The 22,168-nt window shown below is 46.2% G+C and overlaps 1 protein-coding gene across 17 annotated transcripts in view; it reads right to left on the minus strand.

Moving 5' to 3' along the window:
* The window catches only part of RBFOX1 (RNA binding protein, fox-1 homolog 1), a 2,271,070-nt gene that overhangs the window by 14,923 nt on the left and 2,233,979 nt on the right, over nt 1–22,168 (minus strand). For 9 of the 17 annotated variants that reach the window (XR_002342915.1, XM_021088063.1, XM_021088066.1 and 6 more), the window contains one exon: nt 12,584–12,636. The exons of the other annotated variants lie outside the window; for them this stretch is intronic. Coding sequence is in view for 8 of the 9 variants with exons in the window: in XM_021088063.1 (XP_020943722.1) it covers nt 12,584–12,636 (53 nt within the window). In the remaining variant the exon portion in view is untranslated. The remainder of the gene's footprint in view (nt 1–12,583; nt 12,637–22,168) is intronic. 17 annotated transcript variants of the gene reach the window in all.

Genomic DNA, 22,168 nt, shown 5'->3' on the forward strand with positions numbered 1-22,168 from the left:
ACAGCCCATCCGTCAGAAACTGCAGAGGAAGGACCTCTGAAAGCTGCCTCCCCCCCTGCCCCCGCTGCTCATGCTCTGACCCCCCTGACATGAGGCACCAGTATTTCATCAGAACCAAATCAAACCCATCTTCTTTCTTGTCTCCTTGGTCCTACTCTGGCTTCTTCAACCCTCCAGCCCTTTAGATCTGTGTCCATCTGTCTGAGGGGTTGTCTGCCTATCTCTGGATCAATGGATCTATCTATCATCTTTCTATCTATGTAGTAAATACAAATCTACATAAAGCTAATCCCATCATCCCCTCCTTTGAAATCCTTCCGTGATTTTCCATTGAACCTGTAATAAAATCCAGACGAGGCCACATCCCCCTGCCCCGCTGTCCGTCCTCTCGTCCTCTCTCACTCCCCGTGGCCCCCAGCTCACTGTGCTCCAGATGCACCCACACCCCTTGGACGTCTGTAGGGCCTTGATCTTTGCTCCTCTCCCTCCTGAACTGCTTCCTTTCCTCCTTGTGTCTCAGTCCAAATGCCGCTCCCCACAGGCGCCCCCGCCCCGACTGCTCTTTCTCTTTCTTACGCGCACTTGCCAGCCTGTCCCCATCCTTCCTGAAACAGAGCACAGCTCCGCTCATTTTCTTTCCGAACTTCCCTGAGTATGTACCTGTCCCCTCTCGGGGAGGGCAGCCCCCTGAGGGCTGGGGCTGAGCCTCCTTCGTTCTCCTTTTTCTCCCCAGCATCCAGCACAGCACTGGCCACGGGGCACATGGACAAAGGCCCAAGCCAAGGGCACTATTGAGGGAAGGCAGCCAGAGGAGGAGTAAAGAGGGAAGAGAGGCCCCGGAGGAGCCGGGAGCCACATCCTGAGGGTTCTGTTAGCCGCAAAGGGAAGAAAGAAACAGAGGAACGCAAGGTCACAGCGTTGTTGGCTAGTTCACCAGGGCGTGCAGCCTTTGCGAGCCCTCCTCTTTCTCTGACCTTAGCAACACGTTAACACCAGGAGGCCGGCCTGCCCTGGAGAGGGCAAAGGCTCGGGGCCAGAAGATCCAGGTGCCAGGTCTGCCTTTGCAATGACCTTGTTCAGTGACGCTGGAAAATCCCCCTCTCCCAGCCCCATTTTCCTCCTTCATAAAATGATTCTGTTCTGTCTGGGCCCCGCCTGATTCACAGGGAAAGTGCATGAAAAGAAACCAGATACAGGAGTTCACATCATGGCTCAGCCGTTAACAGACCTGACTGGCATCCCATGAGGATGCAGGTTTGATCCCTGGCCTTGCTCCGTGGGTTAAGGATCCGGCGTTGCCGTGAGCTGTGGTATAGGTTGCAGATGCGGCTGGGATCCTGTGTTGGCGAGGCTGTGGTGTAGGCTGGCAGCTACAGCTCCAATTCGACCCCTAGCCTGGGAACCTCCATGGGCCGCAGGTGCGGCCCTAAAAAGAAAGAAAGAAAAAAGACACCAGATACATTTTAAAGCAATCTACAGAGAGTGGAGATTATGAGGCAAGGGTTTCTTATGGAGAATTTCACCAGCCCGTCTTCCGCCTGCGCAGCTTTGTGGTCTGCAGAGGCCCCCGACTGAGTCGCTTCTAACGGGATCCTGTGTAGCTCTCGCAGTCCACCCAATACCTGCTTTTGGAGTCAAGATCCACCTCATTACAATGTCATTTCCTTTTCTTTTCTGGACTGTCTGACTATTTAACGAGTGAGGGATGAGGAAAATGGTTCCATCCAGGCCAGCGCTGGGCCAGGGACGGCACGTCCGGAATAGGAGAGGTGTCGGGTACGGAGCGAGGGATTGCAAAATGCAGCTCTGTATCCACTCAGTGCCCTCCGCTCACTCTGACCTGACTGTAATTCTGACCTCCTCCTCCATTGCTCTCCTTGGTGATTGTCTTGGGTGAGAGGTTGATTCACTTCCTTAGATAGCACCCCCCAGAGCACACCAAAGCCCACGGCACTGTGGTGAATACAACCATGAACCCCAAACTGCTCAAGTCTCAGACCCTACATTTCACCCAGACTCTCCTCTTGACCGAGGCATCACCCACGGCCTGTCTGGACACGTCCAGTGATGGAGAAACAGATGGAGTTTCAGTCGCTGTGTGTGACCTTAAAGTTATGCTCGAGTCACATGAGTAGGGTAGCTGCCTGTGGGATGCAAGCGATGAACCCACATTCGTTACCATGTTTTGTCAACTAGACTAAGAATGTAACTACTATGTATTATTGACATCTAAATTGAGCCACAACAAGCTGGGTGTGAGTGAAATCCTATGGGGCCACGTTGGCACACCCACCCCAGGGTTTTAACAGTCAAGTGATTTTCTTAAAGGGCCATAGTAAGAACGCTGTGGTTTGCTTCACTCCATGGAGTTCTGTATTACTTTATATACCGTAATGCAGAATCTTGATGCTCCTGAGACTTTACTCGTATTTTAGCATCCCCTCCCCATGCCCCCTGTTTCAGAGACAACTGGGGGAATCCTTGTGGAGCAGAAAGATGAGTTAAATATGCTGGGCCCTCAGATGAACTTCCTGATGTGGTACAGGCCTCCTAGACAGCCTTGGTGCACCCTGAAGCGGCAAAGCCTTGTGTCCCAACCACCTAGAGAAGTGATACAGAGTATGCATTTAAAGCAGGATGCCTCAGTAGGGACCAGAAGGCAGCCCCCAGTCTCTGGGATGCCATTTGCGGCTACAGTGCCCTCTTAATTCTGTCTTAAGAGTCTGGAAGGTATTTGGGAAATTAATCCGTGCAAGTCATCGATCCCCCATGAAATGTACAAACAGGTTCCACGCCATGGCCCTCGTGGTCTCGCTGCCTGCAATTTGGAGATGGTGGTGTAACTTGGGAATGCTCTCCTTCCCTCTTCTGTGGTCTCAGACCTCAGTTGGTCTCAGTGAACACACTCACTGGAATATTCCACTATGACTACAGTAGCCTTCTCCTAGTCTAATCCAGGCCACGGTTTATACAATTGTAGCTTTTGTTCCAAAAGCTTCCTGAGACAGGTAAGTCAGAGGGATGGACTCAGTCCCATGACTCAAAACCTCTAGGAAAGACAGGGTAGAAAGGGAAGAAAGTCTCCAAGATGAACACCAGGGAGTTATTCCCAACCCAACTCTGACAGCTCTGAATTCTACCGCGGCTCGCTTCCCTAGCTTGGACTTGAAATGATCCTCTTCTCAAACCACCTGTTTCAGTTTTGGGACTCTCTTCCCCAGAGGTAGGAGGGAAAGAGTCTTCTGAGCATGTTGGCTTCTAGATAGGAAGCCAGAGTTTGCAGTTGCCCACGGATGCCTGTCCCACCTCTGAATTGTGTGTGTCCAAGTAGGCACCTGCAGCCAACACCTGCAGAAGCCATGAGAACTAGTTCGTGCCGCCCACGGCGAGTCAGATGGCATCATGTTGTCTCTGTCCTCTCGAAACAGTTAATAAGTTAATAAGTTAATAACCTCTAATAAGTTAATAAGTTAATAACGGTTAATAAGTTAATAACCTCTTCCTCTTCTAAATCCCAGCAGAGTGGGTTACAGGTAAGAACCCCAGTTCTGGAAGCATCACAACAGAGTACCAGTCTGGGAGTCCAGAAGACACAGAAGCCCTGCTTTGGGCTCCACACTTCCCTCACTCCGAATGCTTCCTCCAACAGAAGACCCATGGCCACACTCAATCTAGGGCCAGGGCCAAGGCCACCCTCCTTTTAGGAAGTCTCTTTCACCTTCTCTATGTCCTAACCACAGCTTCACAAAAATCACTAAGAATTTCCCATCATGCCTGGAAATCAACATGATACCCCAGTGGCAGTTTCATCCTTGGGGGACCACAGCAGGAGCTCCTTGCTTGTACCGCTCCTGAGATCTGCAGTACACTTTCAGAGAAGCAGGGCTGAACAGCAGCTAAGGATTTCTTGGGGTCAGAATTCCTGGAATAAAATTCTGCTTCTGCAGTTTCCCCATTCAGTAAACACAGAATGAGCCAGTTTCTCTGTGAACGAAGATGAGGATGATGCAGCATGTGTAAGGCTGTAGTGAGGTTGAGGGGAGGTTGGCAGGTAACCAGTTAGAAACCAAACCAGTATCAGCTGTGGGTGCTATTAAGAGAGGATTGCCACTCTTGCCCTGTCTCTACTCCATGTGGGGGTCCCTCCAGTTGAAGCCCCAAAGAATACATGTGACACAGCTACCCCTGAACTGAGCTGAGCTTCTGAAGCTCTGTGTACCAGCATCCTCCACGCCCCATGTAAGCAGAGCAACGATTTTCAGATGTTAACTAACAGGATGAGAAGGAGACTCATGCTGGGCCCTGTACCCCAGGGATGTCCTATCACACACACACACTCAAAGGCAAAATTGCAACATAAAGTCAAGACACACTGCTAGTGTCCAGGTTATCTGTTGCAATGTGTGTGTGTGTGTGTGTATTTGCCATGCTTACAGCATGTGCACATCCCCAGGCCAGGGATGGAATGCACACCACAGCAACGACGCGAGCCACAGCAATGATCACACCAGATCCTCAACCCCTAGGCCACCAGGGAAGTCCTCTGTCACAACATTTTAATTCCACGTGAGTGTCCCTCACCTCTAAGAGGCGAGGTCTCAGGGTACACATACTCCCTCAATATTCCCTTGAGCAAAGCAAATGAAAATATGTCTCTCAAGTGGTACTATCCCATGGAAATGTAACGAGAGCCACAAACTCAAGTCGCAGTGGACACTGCAAGTTCTTTGGCAGTCACATTAAAAAAGGATGAAAACAGGGGCAATGCATGTTTCTATTTTAATTTAATCTGACGTATTAAAAATGGCATCACTGCGATGTGTCATCAACGTAAAGCTGATGTGTGCGATGCTTGACAGAACTGGGTGCTAGGTTTCTGAAGGCGAGCATGCACTGCACATGTAGAGCTCCCCTCGATTTGGATTCAGCCACATTTGAAGGGCTCAAGAGCCACTTGGTGACTGACTGACTGCATATAAGAACTTCTCTACTAAGATAACGTGTAAGAATGCAGGCTGGCAGAGTCCCTCTCCAGGCCTAGGGATCAGGACCTCTGGGGCAGGGAGTGGGTTGGGAGAAATGGAACCTGTGTTTCTAATACATTCTGCAAGCGGCTGTCTATACTCTGATAGGTGATGATTGCTGTTCTATAGTCAAAAAAATTCTGCCCTGATGAGCCCTCCCTTACTCAGGCTAATTCAGTGCTCTCTAGATATCTTTAATATCCAGATGTGGACTTCCCATCATGGCTCAGTGGTTAATGAATCCGACTAGGAACCATGTGGTTGCAGGTTCGATCCCTGGCCTCGCTCAGTGGGTTAAGGATCTGGCGTGAGCTGTGGTGTAGGTTGCAGATGAGGCTCAGATCCTGAGTTGCTTTGGCTCTGGCATAGGCTGGCGGCTACAGCTCCAATTTGACCCCTAGCCTGGGAACCTCCATATGCCGTGAGTGTGGCCCTAGAAAAGACAAAAAAAAAAAAAAAGAAATCCAGATAAAGACATTTCATTTTTAAAAAAATGAAAAATTTTATTTTATTTTTCTTTTTAGGGCTGCATCTGCAGCATATGTAAGTTCGCAGGCAAGGGGTCAAGTTGGAGCTGAAGCTGCCAGCCTACACACCACAGCCACAGCAACATTGGATCTGAGCAGCATCTGCTATCCACACTGGAGCTTAGCTCCACACCGGATCCTTAACCTACCGAGCAAGGCCAAGGACCGAACCCATATCCCCGTGGATACTAGTCAGGTTCTGAACCCGCTGAGCAACAATGGGAACGCCGACAGTTCATTTTTACACAATATTATTGCATATAAGAAGCCTTGAACTCTGTCCATTCACAAGAAGCGCTCAATAAATGCTATGATTACTTTTACCAAGTTCCTCTGTCTCTCCGTTCCCGTAGCACCCTGCCCTTCTGCTATTACGATATGCATCACATTTTATTGGAAACAGACCAATTAAGTACACATCAATTGGCTGCATGACAACTCTGCAGAATAATCAAGTTGCCAAAATGGAAGGGAGACGATGAGATGAAATTTGCTGAAGGATCAATTAGAGGAATGGCCAATTTGGAAATTTCTTCCAAATACTATCTGCAGTCTTAGTGCAGCTGTATGGCTATGTGAATGTGTGTATGTGTTTTCAAGTTGGGAATAGAAAGATGCAGAGGGGTGGTGACAGCCGCCATTGTGCCCCCGGACTCGCCTAATATCGCCTCCAATAAAAGTGTCTGCTAACCTGTCCCATGAGAACTGGTTTGCACAGCATTTGCACGTGTGTCTGCATCCAGTCCTCGTGAGTGACTGGGAGGGTGTCCCAGGGGGGGCTTCCCATCCACCCCAATGGCGCCTGGCGGGGGGGAGGGGCGAGGCTTGCTGGCAGCTAGAGATCCAGCCTCCACCTGCCCCTTGCCCCCCACCCCCACCCCGCTGACACTCAAAGACACACACACACTCTCTTGGGCAGGGGCAGCTGGCAGTCCAAACAGCAAGTTCAAAGTGTCTGGTCATTTTTAGGGCATGAGTTATTCTGTGAATTGATGTTTAGCAAAGGAAAGACTTTTTAGAGAATCGCTCTAGAATACCCTTGGCTTGGGTGACCCTCTGTCCTCCCGAACATGCAGAATTCTCCCTTCCCCATGCTGTCCTGTAGCCAGACCCAAGTCCAGCACATCAGGTGCTCAGCACACACAAGCTGCATGAAGGAGATGGGCCAGTTTACATAAACTCCCCGTTGAAACTTTTTTTTTTTTGCTTTTTAGGGTTGCACCTGCGGCATATGGAAGTTCCAAGGCTAGGGGTCAAATTGAAGCTACAGCTGCCAGCCTATGCTACAGCCACAGGAACATAGGATCTGAGTGGCGTCTTTTGCCCACACCATAGCTCACGGCAACGCCAGATCCTTAATCCACTGAGCAAGGCCCGGGATCAAACCCACATCCTCATGGGTAATAGTTGGATTTGTTTCCACTGTGCCATGAGGGGAACTCCTGGAATATCTTTTTAGCGAATCATTCTGTTCCCTTGGATTCCTTCCACATTTTAATAACTATGCCGCCCTACTCATAAAATCTAATTTTCTAGGAAGATGGCACAGCTGAAGAACACAGGAGAGTTCCATCTGGAGGCAAAGGCCAATGTTCCAAGTTCAAGATGAAAGGAGCACGTCATCTTGTGGAAAGGGGGAGTTCCCGCTGAGGAGCAGTGGGTTAAGAGTTGGACTGCAGCATCTTGGGTCGCTGCAGAGGTGCAAGTTCTATTCCTAGCCCAGCAGCTTCCACATACGGCAGATGCAGCCATTAAAAAAAAAAGAAAAAAGAAAGCACATGGGGGCAGTGTGGTCCAGTGGAAAGAGCTGTGGCATCAGACAGATTTCCTCGTGACCAAGGCCAGGTTACCAAACCTCTCTGGTCCCGAGCGTCTTGCCCTTTGTTTCATTTGCGAGACTAGGGTGATAGTAACATCTGCCTCACTGAGCTACAGTAATAAACTACATATGCATGTATATATAATACATACATACCTGTGTATACACACATATGTACATGTGCATGTGGATATGTGTGTACACTGCGTATAATTCATCATACTTGCTAGGACACAGAATTTGCTCAATAAACAATGGCAGGTTATCACTACCCCCTGGAGAATTCAGCAAAGCCCACGTGAGGATGGGCTGAAGGGCTTGCTCTCCTTGCCGACAGAAAGCCCTAGCACTGCGTGGAAATACCATACACCCTTGGACAAGTCAGAGGGCATGGGCATTTAACACAAACTAGTCCTTGTGAGTATCTAATCTGCCAGCACCCCCCTGCTGGTTCTCTTGTCAAAACACAGCCCAAGAAACCACTTCTTGGCTCTCTACAGCCACTGTCCTAGCCCAGGCTGATTACCCCTCCCTGGGCTGCAGCAAGAGACTCTCGACTCATGTCCTTTCTTTTGCCGTTGCCATATTGCAAGCCATAAAGCAGTCCAACTCTTCATTTAAAAAAAAAGATCAGATCACAGCCAAACCTCCTATCCCATTGAAAACCTCCAGTGGTTTCCACTTCCTAATTTGTTTGGACCCCTGGCTTTCTTCCTGATATTATCTCTGAAATCCACCCGTGTAACTCATGATGCTCTGGCTACACCATGCCTGAGCATCTCAGGCATGCCTTGACCATGGGGCATTTGTACTTGCTAAAATGGTTTCAATTCCACAATTACTCACCCGGCTTACACCCTGTCTTCATTCAGGTCCAAGCTCAAGTATCACCCTCTCAGAGAGGCCACCTACTGATCATAGGCCAGTAAATAAATATAAAGTCGCACTGCAACTCTCTCTCTCTTTTTTTTTTTTTTAAGGGCCATACCCAGGGCATATGGAAGTTCCCAGGTTAGGGGTCAAATCAGACCTGCAGCTGCTGGCCAACACCACAGCCACAGCAATGTGGGATCCAAGCCATGTCTGCAACCTACATCCCAGTTTACAGCAATGCTGGATCGTTAACCCACTGAGTGAGGCCAGGGATTGAACCTGCGTCCTCATGGATCCTAGTTGGGTTTGTTACCACTGAGCCAGGACGGGAACTTAATGTTTCTATCCATACCCTGGCTTTTTGATTCATGATAGCTGTTGTATAGCTGTGCACCCAAGTGTGTTTTATGTTCATTTGTGTAAACGTTTGCGGTCTGGCCTGTACTCAGACGGAGGCTTTTTGAAGGACTGGAAGCTCCTTGAAGGAAGTGCTTCTCTTGAAAAAGAGGAAAAAGAAAATGCTGTGTCTTGAACGCCTACCACAGGTGCTGGTTCACAGCAATGACGCAAGCCATGTTTTCATTAACTGAAATGCTTTTCTAGCTGCTCTGCCAAAACAAGTTGCATGCTTTCAACCTCCCTTCTTGTACAAGATCCATATCCTACAACTGCAATCCCTCATCTTTCCCAGTCCTGGAAAAGCTCCATTGCCTCCCAGCCGCAGGAAGACGTCGGGTCGAAGAGAAGGGAAAGTCACCTTGCCCCTTTGGCCATTTCTTGCTGAATCCACCTCATCAAACATTCTTGATGTTGCAAACTGAGAAGCCACTGGCACGTTCAAGGTCAATACGACAGCCACATAAACACGTATCTTTCAGGAATGAAAACAAGAACGAAACCACCAATACCGCTGTTGGAGCCACTGACAATGAAACTACATGCCCTGGTAAACGCAGTCTCAGAAACTGCACATACTAATGAAACGTGCTGCTTCTCTGGGACCAGCAACAGCAGAGTCGACATTTTGGCCTCCTCTGTAAATAAAGACCTGAGTAAAAATCATCACTTTTCCTTTGGGAACCAAAAGAGAAATTCTTCAGTGCTCCCGTTGCTTCTGGTTGATGATTTTTCATCTCGCCTGCTCTGCCTCAAGCCACAGACAGAACTCTGGCCATCTCTGCCCCCATAGGCAGCTGTGTAAGAATAACACTTCTTTATAAGAATTTGAGGTATAAAATCCATCAAACTCTCAAAACTGAGATGTGAAGCATCTTGTTGATTTTTTTTTTTTTTTAAATAGAGATAAGTTGCCTTTTTCGGTCAAAGACTGAAATCCAATAGACACCAGGAGTCAATAGACCCACCCCGAGAGATGCTCTGGATGTGGCAGGGCGAGCACCACGTTTGGGCCACTTAGAGTGTGGGTGCCTTGGGTTTTTTCCAGCATGAGGGAAATAAGTAAGACTTTGTGGAAACCATGAATCACAGCCTTTGCGGACTGCATGGTTCTGATTTTTCTTTGTTTTTGTTTTTAGGGCTGCACCCGAGGCATGTGGAAATTCCCAGGCTAGGGGTCTAATCGGAGCTGCTGGCCTCTGCCACAGCCACAGCAACGTGACCTACACCACAGCTCACGGCAACACTGAATCCTTAACCCACTGAGCGAGGCCAGGGGTCGAACCCCCAAACTTATGGCTCCTAGTTGGATTTGTTTCTGCTGCGCTGCAGTGGGAACTCCTGATTTTTCATTTTCATTTTGTGAGGAGGGTAGTCTGGCTCGGAGACAATTCGCATTTGATTGATACGGGTGTCTCCTTTTTTCATGCTTGATTCAAAATTCAGAGTTCAAATTGAACCTTATGAAGCATACCACATATTATTAATACGGCCATCAAAGCAACAGGGATATCTCTCTCAATTTGAAATTTGATCAATAGCAATTCATTAAGAATTTACTGAGCAGCCATCCTAAATGAGATCAGGTGGGTGAAAACACTCTCTCGACTCAGGCACACTTTCATTATCTGCAGCCTCTTTTCAAAAGATTATGTCCCGACCACCTGCTTACAAGGCGGGGTGTGTGAGGTCACAGGGTACAATCAATATCTCCCTCTTAGGTGGTAAGGTGGTGATGTTTGATCTATGATGTCAAAATAGAATCTAAGATACATGGGGACATGCGTACAGATTAACAGGGAAGATGAAGTCTTTGGATGACCAGCCTCTCCCCGAAGGATGCTTAGTAACATTTTAAAGCAACTTTCCTCCCCACCTCAAGCTGATTCTCCTTGAGTTGCATGCTCCATCCTCTAGAAGTTGTGCAAATGTTAAAGGATGCTTACATCCCGTGCCCCCAGCAATGCAACGCCCCATCTTCTACTGTTAGACATTAGTGAAGTGTTACAGGTGACATCACGCTCACAAGGAAAAAGAGAGCTATCTGAAGCTAGGGGTTGGAGGAGAAAGAGCAGGACCTTTACCAAGGGGGTTTTCTAGGAACAGAGTCAGCTGGTGCTTTATTTATTTATTTATTTTATTTTTTATTTTTTGGTCTTTTTGCTATTTCTTTTGGGCCGCTCCCACAGCATATGGAGGTTCCCAGGCCAGGGGTCGAATCGGAGCTGTAGCCACTGGCCTACGCCAGAGCCACAGCAATGCTGGATCCGAGCCTCGTCTGCAACCTACACCACAGCTCACGGCAACGCCGGATCGTTAACCCACTGAGCAAGGGCAGGGACCGAACCTGCAACCTCACGGTTCCTAGTCGGATTCGCTAACCACCGCGCCACGACGGGAACTCCATTATAATTTTTTTTTTTTTTTTGTCTTTTTGCCATTTCTGGGGCCGCTCCCGCGGCATATGGAGGTTCCCAGGCTAGGAGTCAGGTTGGAGCTGCAGCCACCGGCCTACACCAGAGCCACAGCAACGCGGGATCCGAGCCGCGTCTGCAACCTACACCATGGCTCACGTCAATGCCGGATCCTTAACCCACTGAGCAAGGCCAGGGATCGAACCTGCGACCTCCTGGTTCCTAGTCGGATTCGTTAACCACCAAGCCACGACGGGAACTCCTTTATAATTTTTTTTTTTTCAGCTGGTGCTTTAAAATATGAGCAAGCATACCTCAGAAGCTCCTAAGGGAAGACTGCCACCCAATGAAAATACGAGACCAGCCATCTATGACACAGAACAACGAGGGCTGGGGACATGTTTCTAGTTCTCTGTGCTTCCCTGAGCTCTTCCTTCTCTCCAAAGACTGTCTGCAGAGGGAGAAGCGTCAGCAAACATGGCTTTGCTCACCATGCCATTGATAACATGTGATGGGTAACAGATGAATGTCTATGCGTCAGGTTCTGTTTAATGTATGTCTTTGAAGGTTATGGCACACTCAGTGACATGGGAATGAGCTGTTCTGTCCTCCCATGTTGGCTAAAAGCAACACATTGGTAAGATCACCTCAGCATTGTTTGGGTCATACTTGTGGCTTTAAAGGCAAAAAATAAATAAATAAAATAAAATAAAATTGAAAATAATAAATCTGCTGTTAGTTAAGGCACTCACCTATCTTGACATTTAATCAAGTAATTCCATGCTAATGAGAGTCCCCACATAACTGTTCTGAACCACATCAAAGCAAAAAGACAGGCATTATTTGGATGGACACATCATGCAATTTTGCCAATGCCCCAGTTTCAAAAACAGAAGACTCTGTCTCTCTCATGTCCTGCTCCTTGGAGTGTGTTTTAAAAGAAAGGAAACAGAGGATCTTTGACTAATGGAATGAAGATCCCCTTCTTATGAGACAGAGATAATTATATTCCCCAAGGCCTCCAGCTTTACAGATTCAGTCTTTTAGGGCCTATAATATATACCCATCATTCCATAAAGAGCCCAAATCATCACACATAAATCTGTGTGGACCCAGACATAATGCGTCCCCAAACACACAAGTCCCATGTCTGTGTCCCTGAATCGCCTCTGTTCCCTATTTTAACACGACAGCACTGATTATACCTTAAGATTTGATTGTGGCTTCGTTCAATGCAGCCTTACTTTTCTAGCTTATGGATTATTAAAACCGGAAATAAAACAGCCAAGTTAGCAAAAGGCCTAATGTCTTTTTAGACAGCAGAGCCTAAAAGCTCCAGCTATACTCCAAAAATGTGTCTGTCTGTCTTTCTGTCTTTCTTTCTTTCTGACTTTTTTTTCTCTTTCTCTTCCTTCCTTCCTTTTTAACTAAACTTCCTAGCATGATCAACTGCAGCATGTGAAGGAGGGGAAAAAAAAAAAGGATACTGAGACTCGGATGGATGCATCAAGAAGTAGCAATGTTTGTTACCTGCAGAGGTGTTACAAGAAATTTCATCTGCTGCAACGAAGACGAACTGATTTCTGGAAGAGAAGATAAAATTCACAATACTGCTCGCTCAGGGGGAAATGCACTCTCTCTGCCAACTGGTTGGATGGATTCAGATGAGGGGAGGGGGAGGGTGCTGCGTTTGAATGGATGTTGCGAGGAAATGTGCAGATACATCTTGGACTTAGAGAGTTTATGAAGATCATGGAACAGGCATGCAGGGAGCCCTTCAACAAAACCATGGTGACGTCAGAATATGGACCATGTATAAGCTGTTGCACTGGAGTATTACTACTACACATTACTAAAATGTCAGGAGTATTAATACGATGTGTTACTAAAATGTCATCATGTCAGGATCTAATTCTAAGGCTGGGGTACTTCAAACTGAGCTTATGTGGATTTCTATGCTCAAAGGAGACTACAGTAAAGAAAATGAGACTATCAGAAAAAGAATATATTGCAACTAGGTAGGAAAATTACAAATTCCAGACTTAATTATTATAGTGTAACATCCCCCCCCCACCCAAATTTTTTTAAAGGAAGAGCATGTTAAATGGTATCATGTTACGGATAATAATTTCCTCACCAAATGAGGCCTTTTCTACATAAAGAAGGTAAGAGAACCCATGCACTGAAATAAACCCTGTCTTGACAAATTATTTTTAATGATGCCGTCTTAAAAAGAAAATAAAAATGGAAAATGCTATTTCACTTTGATTTAGTAAATCCAGAAAGATGATAAAATTCTCTTAAGATGTTTCCAGCTGTGGCATTTCCGCAATGTAACGTGTTCTAATTCAGAGGTACTATCTGCTTCTCTAGAAATAAGAACGTCTGTGTCAGGCAGATTACAAAAATATCCCAGTGAGACTGGCTAGACTCTAAAATGCCTTAGAAGCAGGAGTATTAAGGCTTCTCATTCTCATTTGTTAGATTTTTACTGTGCCTATGAATCATTGCGAACCAAGATAAATGTGTTTGGGGTTTTAGTTTGATTGGTCTTATTCCAACGTTTCAAAAAGTATCTAGTGATTAAGCATTCCTTCAAACATCTTAAGAAAGTTTTACTGTTGCAAGAGTGTACCCCCTGGAATATAAATGGAGCTACCATTTGAAAATTCACTAGAATTTAACATTCAGCTGAAAATTCTTGGCTTTGCTGCACCAATGAAATCTAAACCAAATGATACATGGTCTGAGGATGGTATTTTTTGTTTCTCATCCACGTAACAAAAGTTATAACTAAGTTCATTTATCACCGCTCTTAAAACAGTAAAAGTTAGGAGTTCCCGTTGTGGCTCAGTGGTTAGCAAACCCAACTAGCATCCATGAGGATGCAGATTTGACCCCTGGCCTCGCTCAGTGGGTTAAGGATCCAGCGTTGCCCTGAACTGTGGTGTAGGTTGCAGACGCAGCTCGGATCCCGCATTGCTGTGGCTGTGGTGTAGGCTGGTGGCTACAGCTCCGATTTGACCCCTAACCTGGGAGCCTCCATATGCCATGGGTGTGGCCCCAAAAAGACAAAAAGTCCCCCCCCCCGGCAAAAAAACCCAAAATAAACCAAAAAAAAGTAAAAGTTAATGTGGTTGGATGTTTGTCATCTTTTTCTTCTGACACAATTTTGGGGTCCCCATCATATCGGACACCCAATTTTCAAGGTTGGGTTCAATGTTTGGGTTGACTCTTTGTTTTGACATGCTCACCTTGGACTTATTCAAGGGATGTAAAACAGGTAATCTGGTTTATCCAAAGGGACAAGGTTTTTGGAATAGCTATCCACTTATCTAGGTGCGGGGTGGGGGGTGGGGTCATTCATGAGGTGGCTTTGTCCAGTCTCTACTCAAAGAACTATCACTGATAGCAATTTTGAAAGAATATGCCGTGGATTCTGCAGCAATGCCAATAAGGGGATATAACATATTCATAAAAAAAAAAAAAAGGAGCCATGTAATGTATCCATTCAGTATTGACCCCCCCCCTTTTTTTGTCTTTTGTCTTTTTCGGGCCACCCTCCCCCCCTCAGCATATGGAGGTTCCCAGGCTAGGGGTCCAATGAGAGCTGTAGCTGCCAACCTACACCACAGCTCACAGCAATGCTGGATCTTTAAGCCACTGAACGAGACTAGGGATCGAACCCGCGTGCTCATGGATGCTAGTTGAGTTTGTTAACCACTGAGCTACAATAGGAACTCCCAGCACTGACTTTTTTAATCCGCACAAGCAAGCCCACTCCATGCCAGGAAGTCTACTCTCATAGCTCAGATAAATGCCTTTCTAGAGAGCACATTACTTCCATGAGTCAACCTGTGTGATCACCCCTTCCTCTAAACCCCCCTTTCATCAATTGATTGTTAGTGCAAATAATAGGAAGGATCTGCCAACTAGTAGCCTGAGCAGGGGTACCCCACCTGTCAGGCCAAAGAGGGATTTGAGTAGAATAAGTGGCAGGTTTCATTCTCTCTGTTAGGACATTTTTTTCTTCTTCTTCTTTTTTTTTTTTTTTTTTTTTTTTTTTTTTTTTTTTTGCTGTGGCCATGGCATATGGAAGTTTCTGGACCAGGGACTGAACCCAAGCCACAGAAGTAACCAGAGCCATGGCAAAGACAATGCTGGATCCTTAACCTGCTGAGCCACCAGGGACCTCCTATGATGACTTTTTTTTTTTTTTTTTTTTTTTTTTTAAGGGCTGCATCCACGGCATATGGAAGTTCCCAGGCTAATCTGAGCTGCAGCTGCTGGCCTACACCACAGCGACACCAAGGCAGGATCCGAACCATGTCTGCAACCTACATCACCAATGCCAGATCCTTAACCCACTGAGCGAGGCCAGGGATCAAACCTGCGTCCTCATGGACACTAGTCAGGCTCGTTACTGCTGAGTCAGGATGGCGCAGTGCGACATTTTTATATAGAGTTCTATTTCTCCCCACTTGAACTTGAAAATAAATGATATATCTCAGACTGCCTGTAAAGGATATGCCCTTCTTGGTGAAATCATTTAGCCCAAGTGACCAGAGAGGTATCAGCAAAGAGATTAGCAACTCAGTGGAGAAGTCTGCTGTCCACCAAGGAAAACCGAGTGATCAGAGCAACACAGGGGTGAGTCAGTTTCTGTTTCTTTCTTTCTTTTTTACATGCCAGGACTCCGACTCTTACTCATTCTCAGGGCAGCTCACAGAGAGGATATTAAGTCAGTGATGGGGGTGGCTTCCCTACAGAGGCACTTCCTAACATGACTCTGAATCGTCACTTCCTCCAGGACACTTCTAGAGCATTCTTGGATTCCGTTTTGAATATAATGTCACGGAGTCTTCAGAGGGATAATTATGTTCTGCTTTAACCACAGCGTGGGGTGGCTGGATGGTGTACACTATCCATGGTCTTTCTGTCTAATCTCTTCCCAGACTTGATAACCTTCACAACGGTGTTCATGGACCCACCACCTAGAATCTGGATCTGACTCAGCTGAGTCCTGTGACTTGCCTTATCCTTCCTCATATCCCCCTTTTCATTTGAGGCTAAATCTCCTCTCGGCAATTTTCTTCTAAAAATCACCGATGGCTGAATTCTAAAGAGTCAAATTAAAATAAGAGTCAGCCAGGTGGCTGGAGTGGATGTGAGAAAGCTAGGTACCAGGACACAGAGAAAACTGGCACAGATGAGGGTGGAGAGAAAGGCCAGATGGGAAACCGCCTCCCATCAAATAATACTGATTTTGTTTTACTGTTAAAGATTCTGGTCATTTATCATGCTTTGGCCTCTTCATTCTTTTTTATCCCTACTGTGACATTTGATGTCACGCATGGCAAGTTTCCAGTTGTATCCAATGCTATGAATATAGAATGTAACACACACGCAACACACACACAATGATGTGTGATTAAAACTCTCTCAGGCTATCTATGAAGACACCCCCACAGCCTGAGAAGTGGGTCCTCAGACCTGGCAGATGGCAGCCCCAAGGTGGCAGTGGGACAAAGTCAAAACAATTCTACCTGTAGGCTCTGCAGCATCTGTTGGTTATAAGGCAGAGGTTCTCCAACCAGACTGCCCATTATAATCAGCTAAGAGTTTTTAAAAAAAATCAACTACCAATGACAAGTCTCAATCATTTAAGTCGGAATCTTTGAGAGTAGTTCCCAGACGCAGGTATTTCCAAATAGCCTCTCAGGAGATGCTAATGTGTCCCCCAGCCTTGAGAACTAACTCCCCACTGTACGAATATTCCTCTGAACACATGCGCCCTGCTTTTGCAGGAAGTAAGAGTTGGATCTGCCATTTTTTAACTTAAATTGCACTAGTGTTGACCTCCATCCTTTATAAATATTACTAATTATTGATAATTTTAATAAATAGTTTGATATGTTGCTTATAACTTTGACTTTTTTAAGAAACTATGCTTACCAGGTGCTTCTTTTGCTTTTTATTTATTTATTAATTAATTTTTGGCCGTACCCTCATGTCGGATGTGGAAGTTCCCAGGCCAGGGATTGAACATGAGCCATAGCTGTAACCAGAGCCACCTCAGTGACCACACCGGATCCTTCACCTGCTGAGCCACCAGGGAACTCCCCAGATGCTTCTTTTTAGACATGTAAAATGAAAATGGAACTATATAATCAGCAGGTAGCTGCTCATCTTAAAAAGTTGCTGGAGGGAGTTCCACACCGGAAACAAATCCGACTAGGAACCATGAGGTTGCAGGTTCAATCCCTGGCCTCGCTCAGTGGGTTAAGGATCTGGCGTTGCTGTGAGCTGTGGTGTAGGTCGCAGAGGTGGCTTGGATCTGGCGTTGCTGTGGCTCTGGCGTAGGCTGGCAGCTACAGCTCCGACTGGACCCCTAGCCAGGAAACCTTCATATGCCACAAGTGCAGCCCCAAAAAGCACAACAACAACAAAAATTTCTGGAAGGGTCCTGTGGCATCCAGCCATGAGTGTTTTCTGAACATTTAAATATACCATGGAGAGAAAAAAGGTGGTCCTAACAAAATCTTATTTGGTCTCTTTCCTGAATAGTTCACGCGCTCCTCTGATGGTGAGTGAGGGCTTGCTACCAGGCACCCAGCTAAGATGAAGGGATGTGATGCTGTGCTCATGGCCTTTGAATCACTGACAAATATCTTTATTGGACTTGTCTCTCTGAAAGCTCATAATCTCACTTATATTTCAGTTTTATCACCTTGAAAGAGAGACTTATTTGCTTGTAATCAGCATTTCACCTCCCTTCCCCTGACTCCCCAGTTCTAAAACTCTGCTCTAGAATTGTACAACTCCTATTCAGATTCAGATTTTTTCCTGCCCTGGTGTTATTTATGTATATATTTTTAGTATTATATTGCATGTCCTTCAAGAGGTGATGGCAAATTGTAGAATGAGATGGAGTATAAACATACAAGCAAGTGAATAAACAGATTGACTCTGGACGCCTCTGAAAGGGTCTGTCTTGATATATATTTATATATTTATATATATATATATATATAAAATTATATTTAGCTTTTTGTGTGTGTCTTTTTGTTTTTTTAGGGCCGTACCCGTGGCATACGGAGGTTCCCAGGCTAGGGGTCTAATTGGAGCTGTAGCCACCGGCCTATGCCACAGCCACACCAGATCTGAGCCGTGTCTGTGACCTACACCACAGCTCACGGCAATGCCAAATACTTAACCCACTGAGCAAGGCCAGGAATCGAACCCACAACCTCATGGTCGGCTTTGTTTCCTCTGCGCCATGACAGGAACTCCTAAAATTATATTTCGCTTGTAAAGCGGAATGTCTTAATGCTCATTCAAAACTATTTCCTTGTGCCTCAGCTCCGACTGGCAGCACTGCCTACTAAAGTTTAAAAGGAGTTCAGTACTGTGAGTCTGTCCTCTCTTGGAATGTTCCACCGGAACCCTCTGGGTTTGGAGAGTCAAATGCAGGTCCCTCCACTTCTGGAGTGTTCGTTTCTCCAGCATTTAAGAATCTCCCCAATTCCCACTGGGCCTCTTTTCTCAGCTCACGTGAAGCACAGCTAATTCTGAATCTAGAAGTTGAGCCAGGTCATGTACAAACTGGGTTCCAATAAAAAGCATTTCATCTTTCTGGGCCTCAGTTTCTTCATCTGGAAGATGGGGGGAAAATAGCACACACCCGTCTTGGAGTGTATGTGTGTGTCCAGATCAATGAGAATGTGAATATGAAAGCACTTTGGTGGGGGGGGGGCAACGCCATTTGTTTTTTTTGGGTCGTGAGAACTCTTGAAGAATGCAGTGGGTGCTCCCTCCTCAGGGAGGCCGGGTGTTTGGCTTGGGCTTCTCTGGTTTTAGGATAAGAGGGGGATAGTTAAGAGCCTTCAAGGTCATAGGTCATTTTACAGGTGGGCTGGGGCATCGAGGAAGGCAAAATTCCACCTCCACTTTGGTGGGAAAGGAGCTTCTCGTGTGCATGGTACTGATGGCTGGCGGACATGGCTCTGGCAGTTTCTCTGCAGAGTACCTGAGCTCCCTAAGGGAAACAGCCCTCATGTGAGGGAGGGGGCTTATGGAAGAGCCTGGGAGGGGTTCAGGAGGAGCATGGGGTATCCCGGCTAAGGCTCTGGAAGGTTGAAGGGGACTTGCTGAGAAAGGTCTGGGCCCACTGTGGAGTTATGTGCAAAAGGAAGTGAGCTGATGATGGAAAGTTCCAGAACCTTCCTAATCCCTGGGGGCTCCAATAGCCCACTATCCCATGGCCTTGGCCTTCTCCCCCATTAGAGTGGGAAAAGGACAACCTCAGCAGACTTGGTATGATTTTTTTTTTAACTCTTTGTGGAGCAACCCGTCTTACAGAAATCTAAAGCAATGTTGGCGGGGGGGGGGGGGTGCTGGGTTTACACTGGGTGAACTGGTTGTTTTCCCTGTGAAGCTGATGTACCCCTGGCAGCTTGAGCTCCTCCTTGGGCAAAAAAGAGAAGAAACATCCAGGAGCAGGTGACAGAAGGACAGGCCGTCTGATGTCACGGTGCCCAGCTGCTGCTTCCTTCAATTTTTTTTTGCCCAATCGTTTTCCCCAGCTGTGAGATATGATGCACACATAAAAATAGTTTATAATTCGGTTGTACAACCTGCTTCCTGGTGCACAAAGCGATGATGTAGTATCACGTGTATTGTGAAATGATTAGGACAATCCAGCTAACTAACACATCCATCACTTTGCACAGTTACCTTTCTTTGGGTGTGGGGAGAACACTTAAGTTCTACTCTCTGAGCAAATGTTGGGTCTATTTTCCTAGGTCTAGGATGGAAGTCAAGATTTCAAAACAAAACAAAACCTTCTAGAGTCAAGAAAAAAAATATTCTGGCTCAGAAAACCTGCTGCCACAGGAAATGACCCATTTTTGAGCCAAGAAGAAAATAAAATGTGCCCAGAGTTTAGTGACATTGCTGCTGCTGCTGCTGAAGATGAGAATAAGACAGTAATAGGAGTATCTGATGCCACTTAGTATCAGGTGCTATTGGAGGAAATTTCTATTCGTGATCACAACCCCCGTGAGGCAGGCATCACTCATGAGTCCCACTTTAAAGATGAGAGAGTAAGGATCTAACAGATAAATAGTTTGGCCATTTTACCTGCCCATAGTAAGTAACTTACTGAGAGTCAAGCTCTAAATCTAAATGTCTGATCACCGTCTGGAGGTGACAAAGCCAAGATGTGCCAACACGTGTGCCAATCAAAAAGTAGAAACAGTGAGCATACAAGAACCTGCTTCATTCACATCTTGATCCAGCCAATGACAACTTGAGCAAATCACAGGTTCCCAGAATGTTAGTGTCACAGTGTGTCCTGGAGATTGCCTTGTCTAACATGGACCTGCACTTTTAAATGGATTCAATGCTTTTGAATAACCACAGACCGTCTGAAAAAAATCTGTCCGTCAGCAAATGAGTAAGTGATAATGCCATGTTTTTCGCCACCTCTTTCAGTGTATAGAGCAATGTTCTCCTTTGTCTCTTTCTGATGCTCTCCCTGTAGCAGATGATAAAACGGAGGCTCGGGAAAGGGAAGAGAAGTCAGGTGTGACTTTTCCAAGGTATGTTTTACAACAGTGTGACTCTACAGTATCATGCAACCAGTGAGAAGATCGTAGCGTGGAATCACTTCATTATTCTTGATCTTTTTTTTGGGGGGTGGGGGCACACCTGTTGCATATAGAACTTCCTCAGCTAGGGGTCCAATTGGAGCTGCAGCTGCAGCCACAGCCACAGGGGATCCGAGCTGCATCTGTGACCTACACTGCAGTTTGTGGCAATGCCAAATCATTACCCACTGAACGAGACCAGGGATAGAACCTGCATCCTCATGGATACCCGTCAGGTTCTTAACCTGCTGAACCACAATGGGAACTCCTATTCTTGCATCTTTGGGGGTAAAAAAAGTGGCCCTAGGTTAGTTAAGGGAGGGATCATGACAGAAGGAAAATTGTGGGATGCCTAACCAGAGACAGCTCTTACTTTCTCCCGGAGGAAGGAAGAGAGCAGAGAGGAGACAGTCACAAATCAACAACGGACCAAGGCAAATTCTCTCACTGGTACAATATTTGTAGAGGGAGCATCCATCCAGAGTCAACATTATTGACTGCCTATTGGGGTAGAATTGAAGCACCTCTAAAAAGGTACTTCTCTCACTTCCTAAAAATCACTAGGGATCTTCAAAGTGCAGTTCTCATTTGTTTTTTGGTAGGTGGTGGTGGGGGGGTGGGGGAGCAGTACTTGAGAGTCTGCACTTCTCAAGTTCCTGGTGAGGCCAGTTTGGTTGATCTGGGAACCACACTTTGCAGGACAGGGCTCTCAAAAGGAACCATGCCTTCCAATCTTGAAATTTTAGAACAGACTAAGGCAAGCATGCTTTGCCCTGTTTGTTTGCTTTGTTCTAAGTTTAAGACAGAGACATTGAAGAAGGCAATCAAAAGAATAGTAGAGAAACTATCATTCTGGGAAAGCTGTGGAGCTGGTATTTTCCAGGACACTTTTTTTTTTTTTAAGTGTCCCCACCCCTGGGGCTCAAATGTTAGTTATTAGAAGTGGGTTAACAAACCCTCGAATGATGGAGACATGATGAAACAAAATTACTCCCTCATCTTTGAATGAAAGCAATCTAAAAGTTCAAATTACAAAATTGGACCATGAAAAGAGATAGGGAGAGAGAAGATGCTAGAAGCATTTTCTTGGTAAAGAAATTCTGGGGCTGCAACAACAGTGGGAACAAATGATCCGGGTTATCAGATGTGTGAGGTATCATCTCTACATGATGTGAGAGTCTTCAATCCCGGGCCCAAGACGTTCAATCTAAGAGATTAAGATAATTAAGGGGAGAAGATGTTTGGCCTGGATTCCCTCTCATCTCCCTACAGATCTATCTGAATATCCACACATCCTAATGTAGCCCGAATCAGCCTGAAAACAATAAGTGCACAAGGTATTTCCTCCTGATAGAGATTCCCTTACTGTTTCACCTCTCACCTTCCAAGCTATCTTCCCCCTAAATTCTGAGAGCAGTCCCTATTCTAAGTGTGTCCTTATGTTACTTATAGATGAGATGTACTA

The sequence above is a fragment of the Sus scrofa genome, chromosome 3 (genome assembly GCF_000003025.6).
Source record: "Sus scrofa isolate TJ Tabasco breed Duroc chromosome 3, Sscrofa11.1, whole genome shotgun sequence".
NCBI classification, from domain to species: domain Eukaryota; kingdom Metazoa; phylum Chordata; class Mammalia; order Artiodactyla; family Suidae; genus Sus; species Sus scrofa.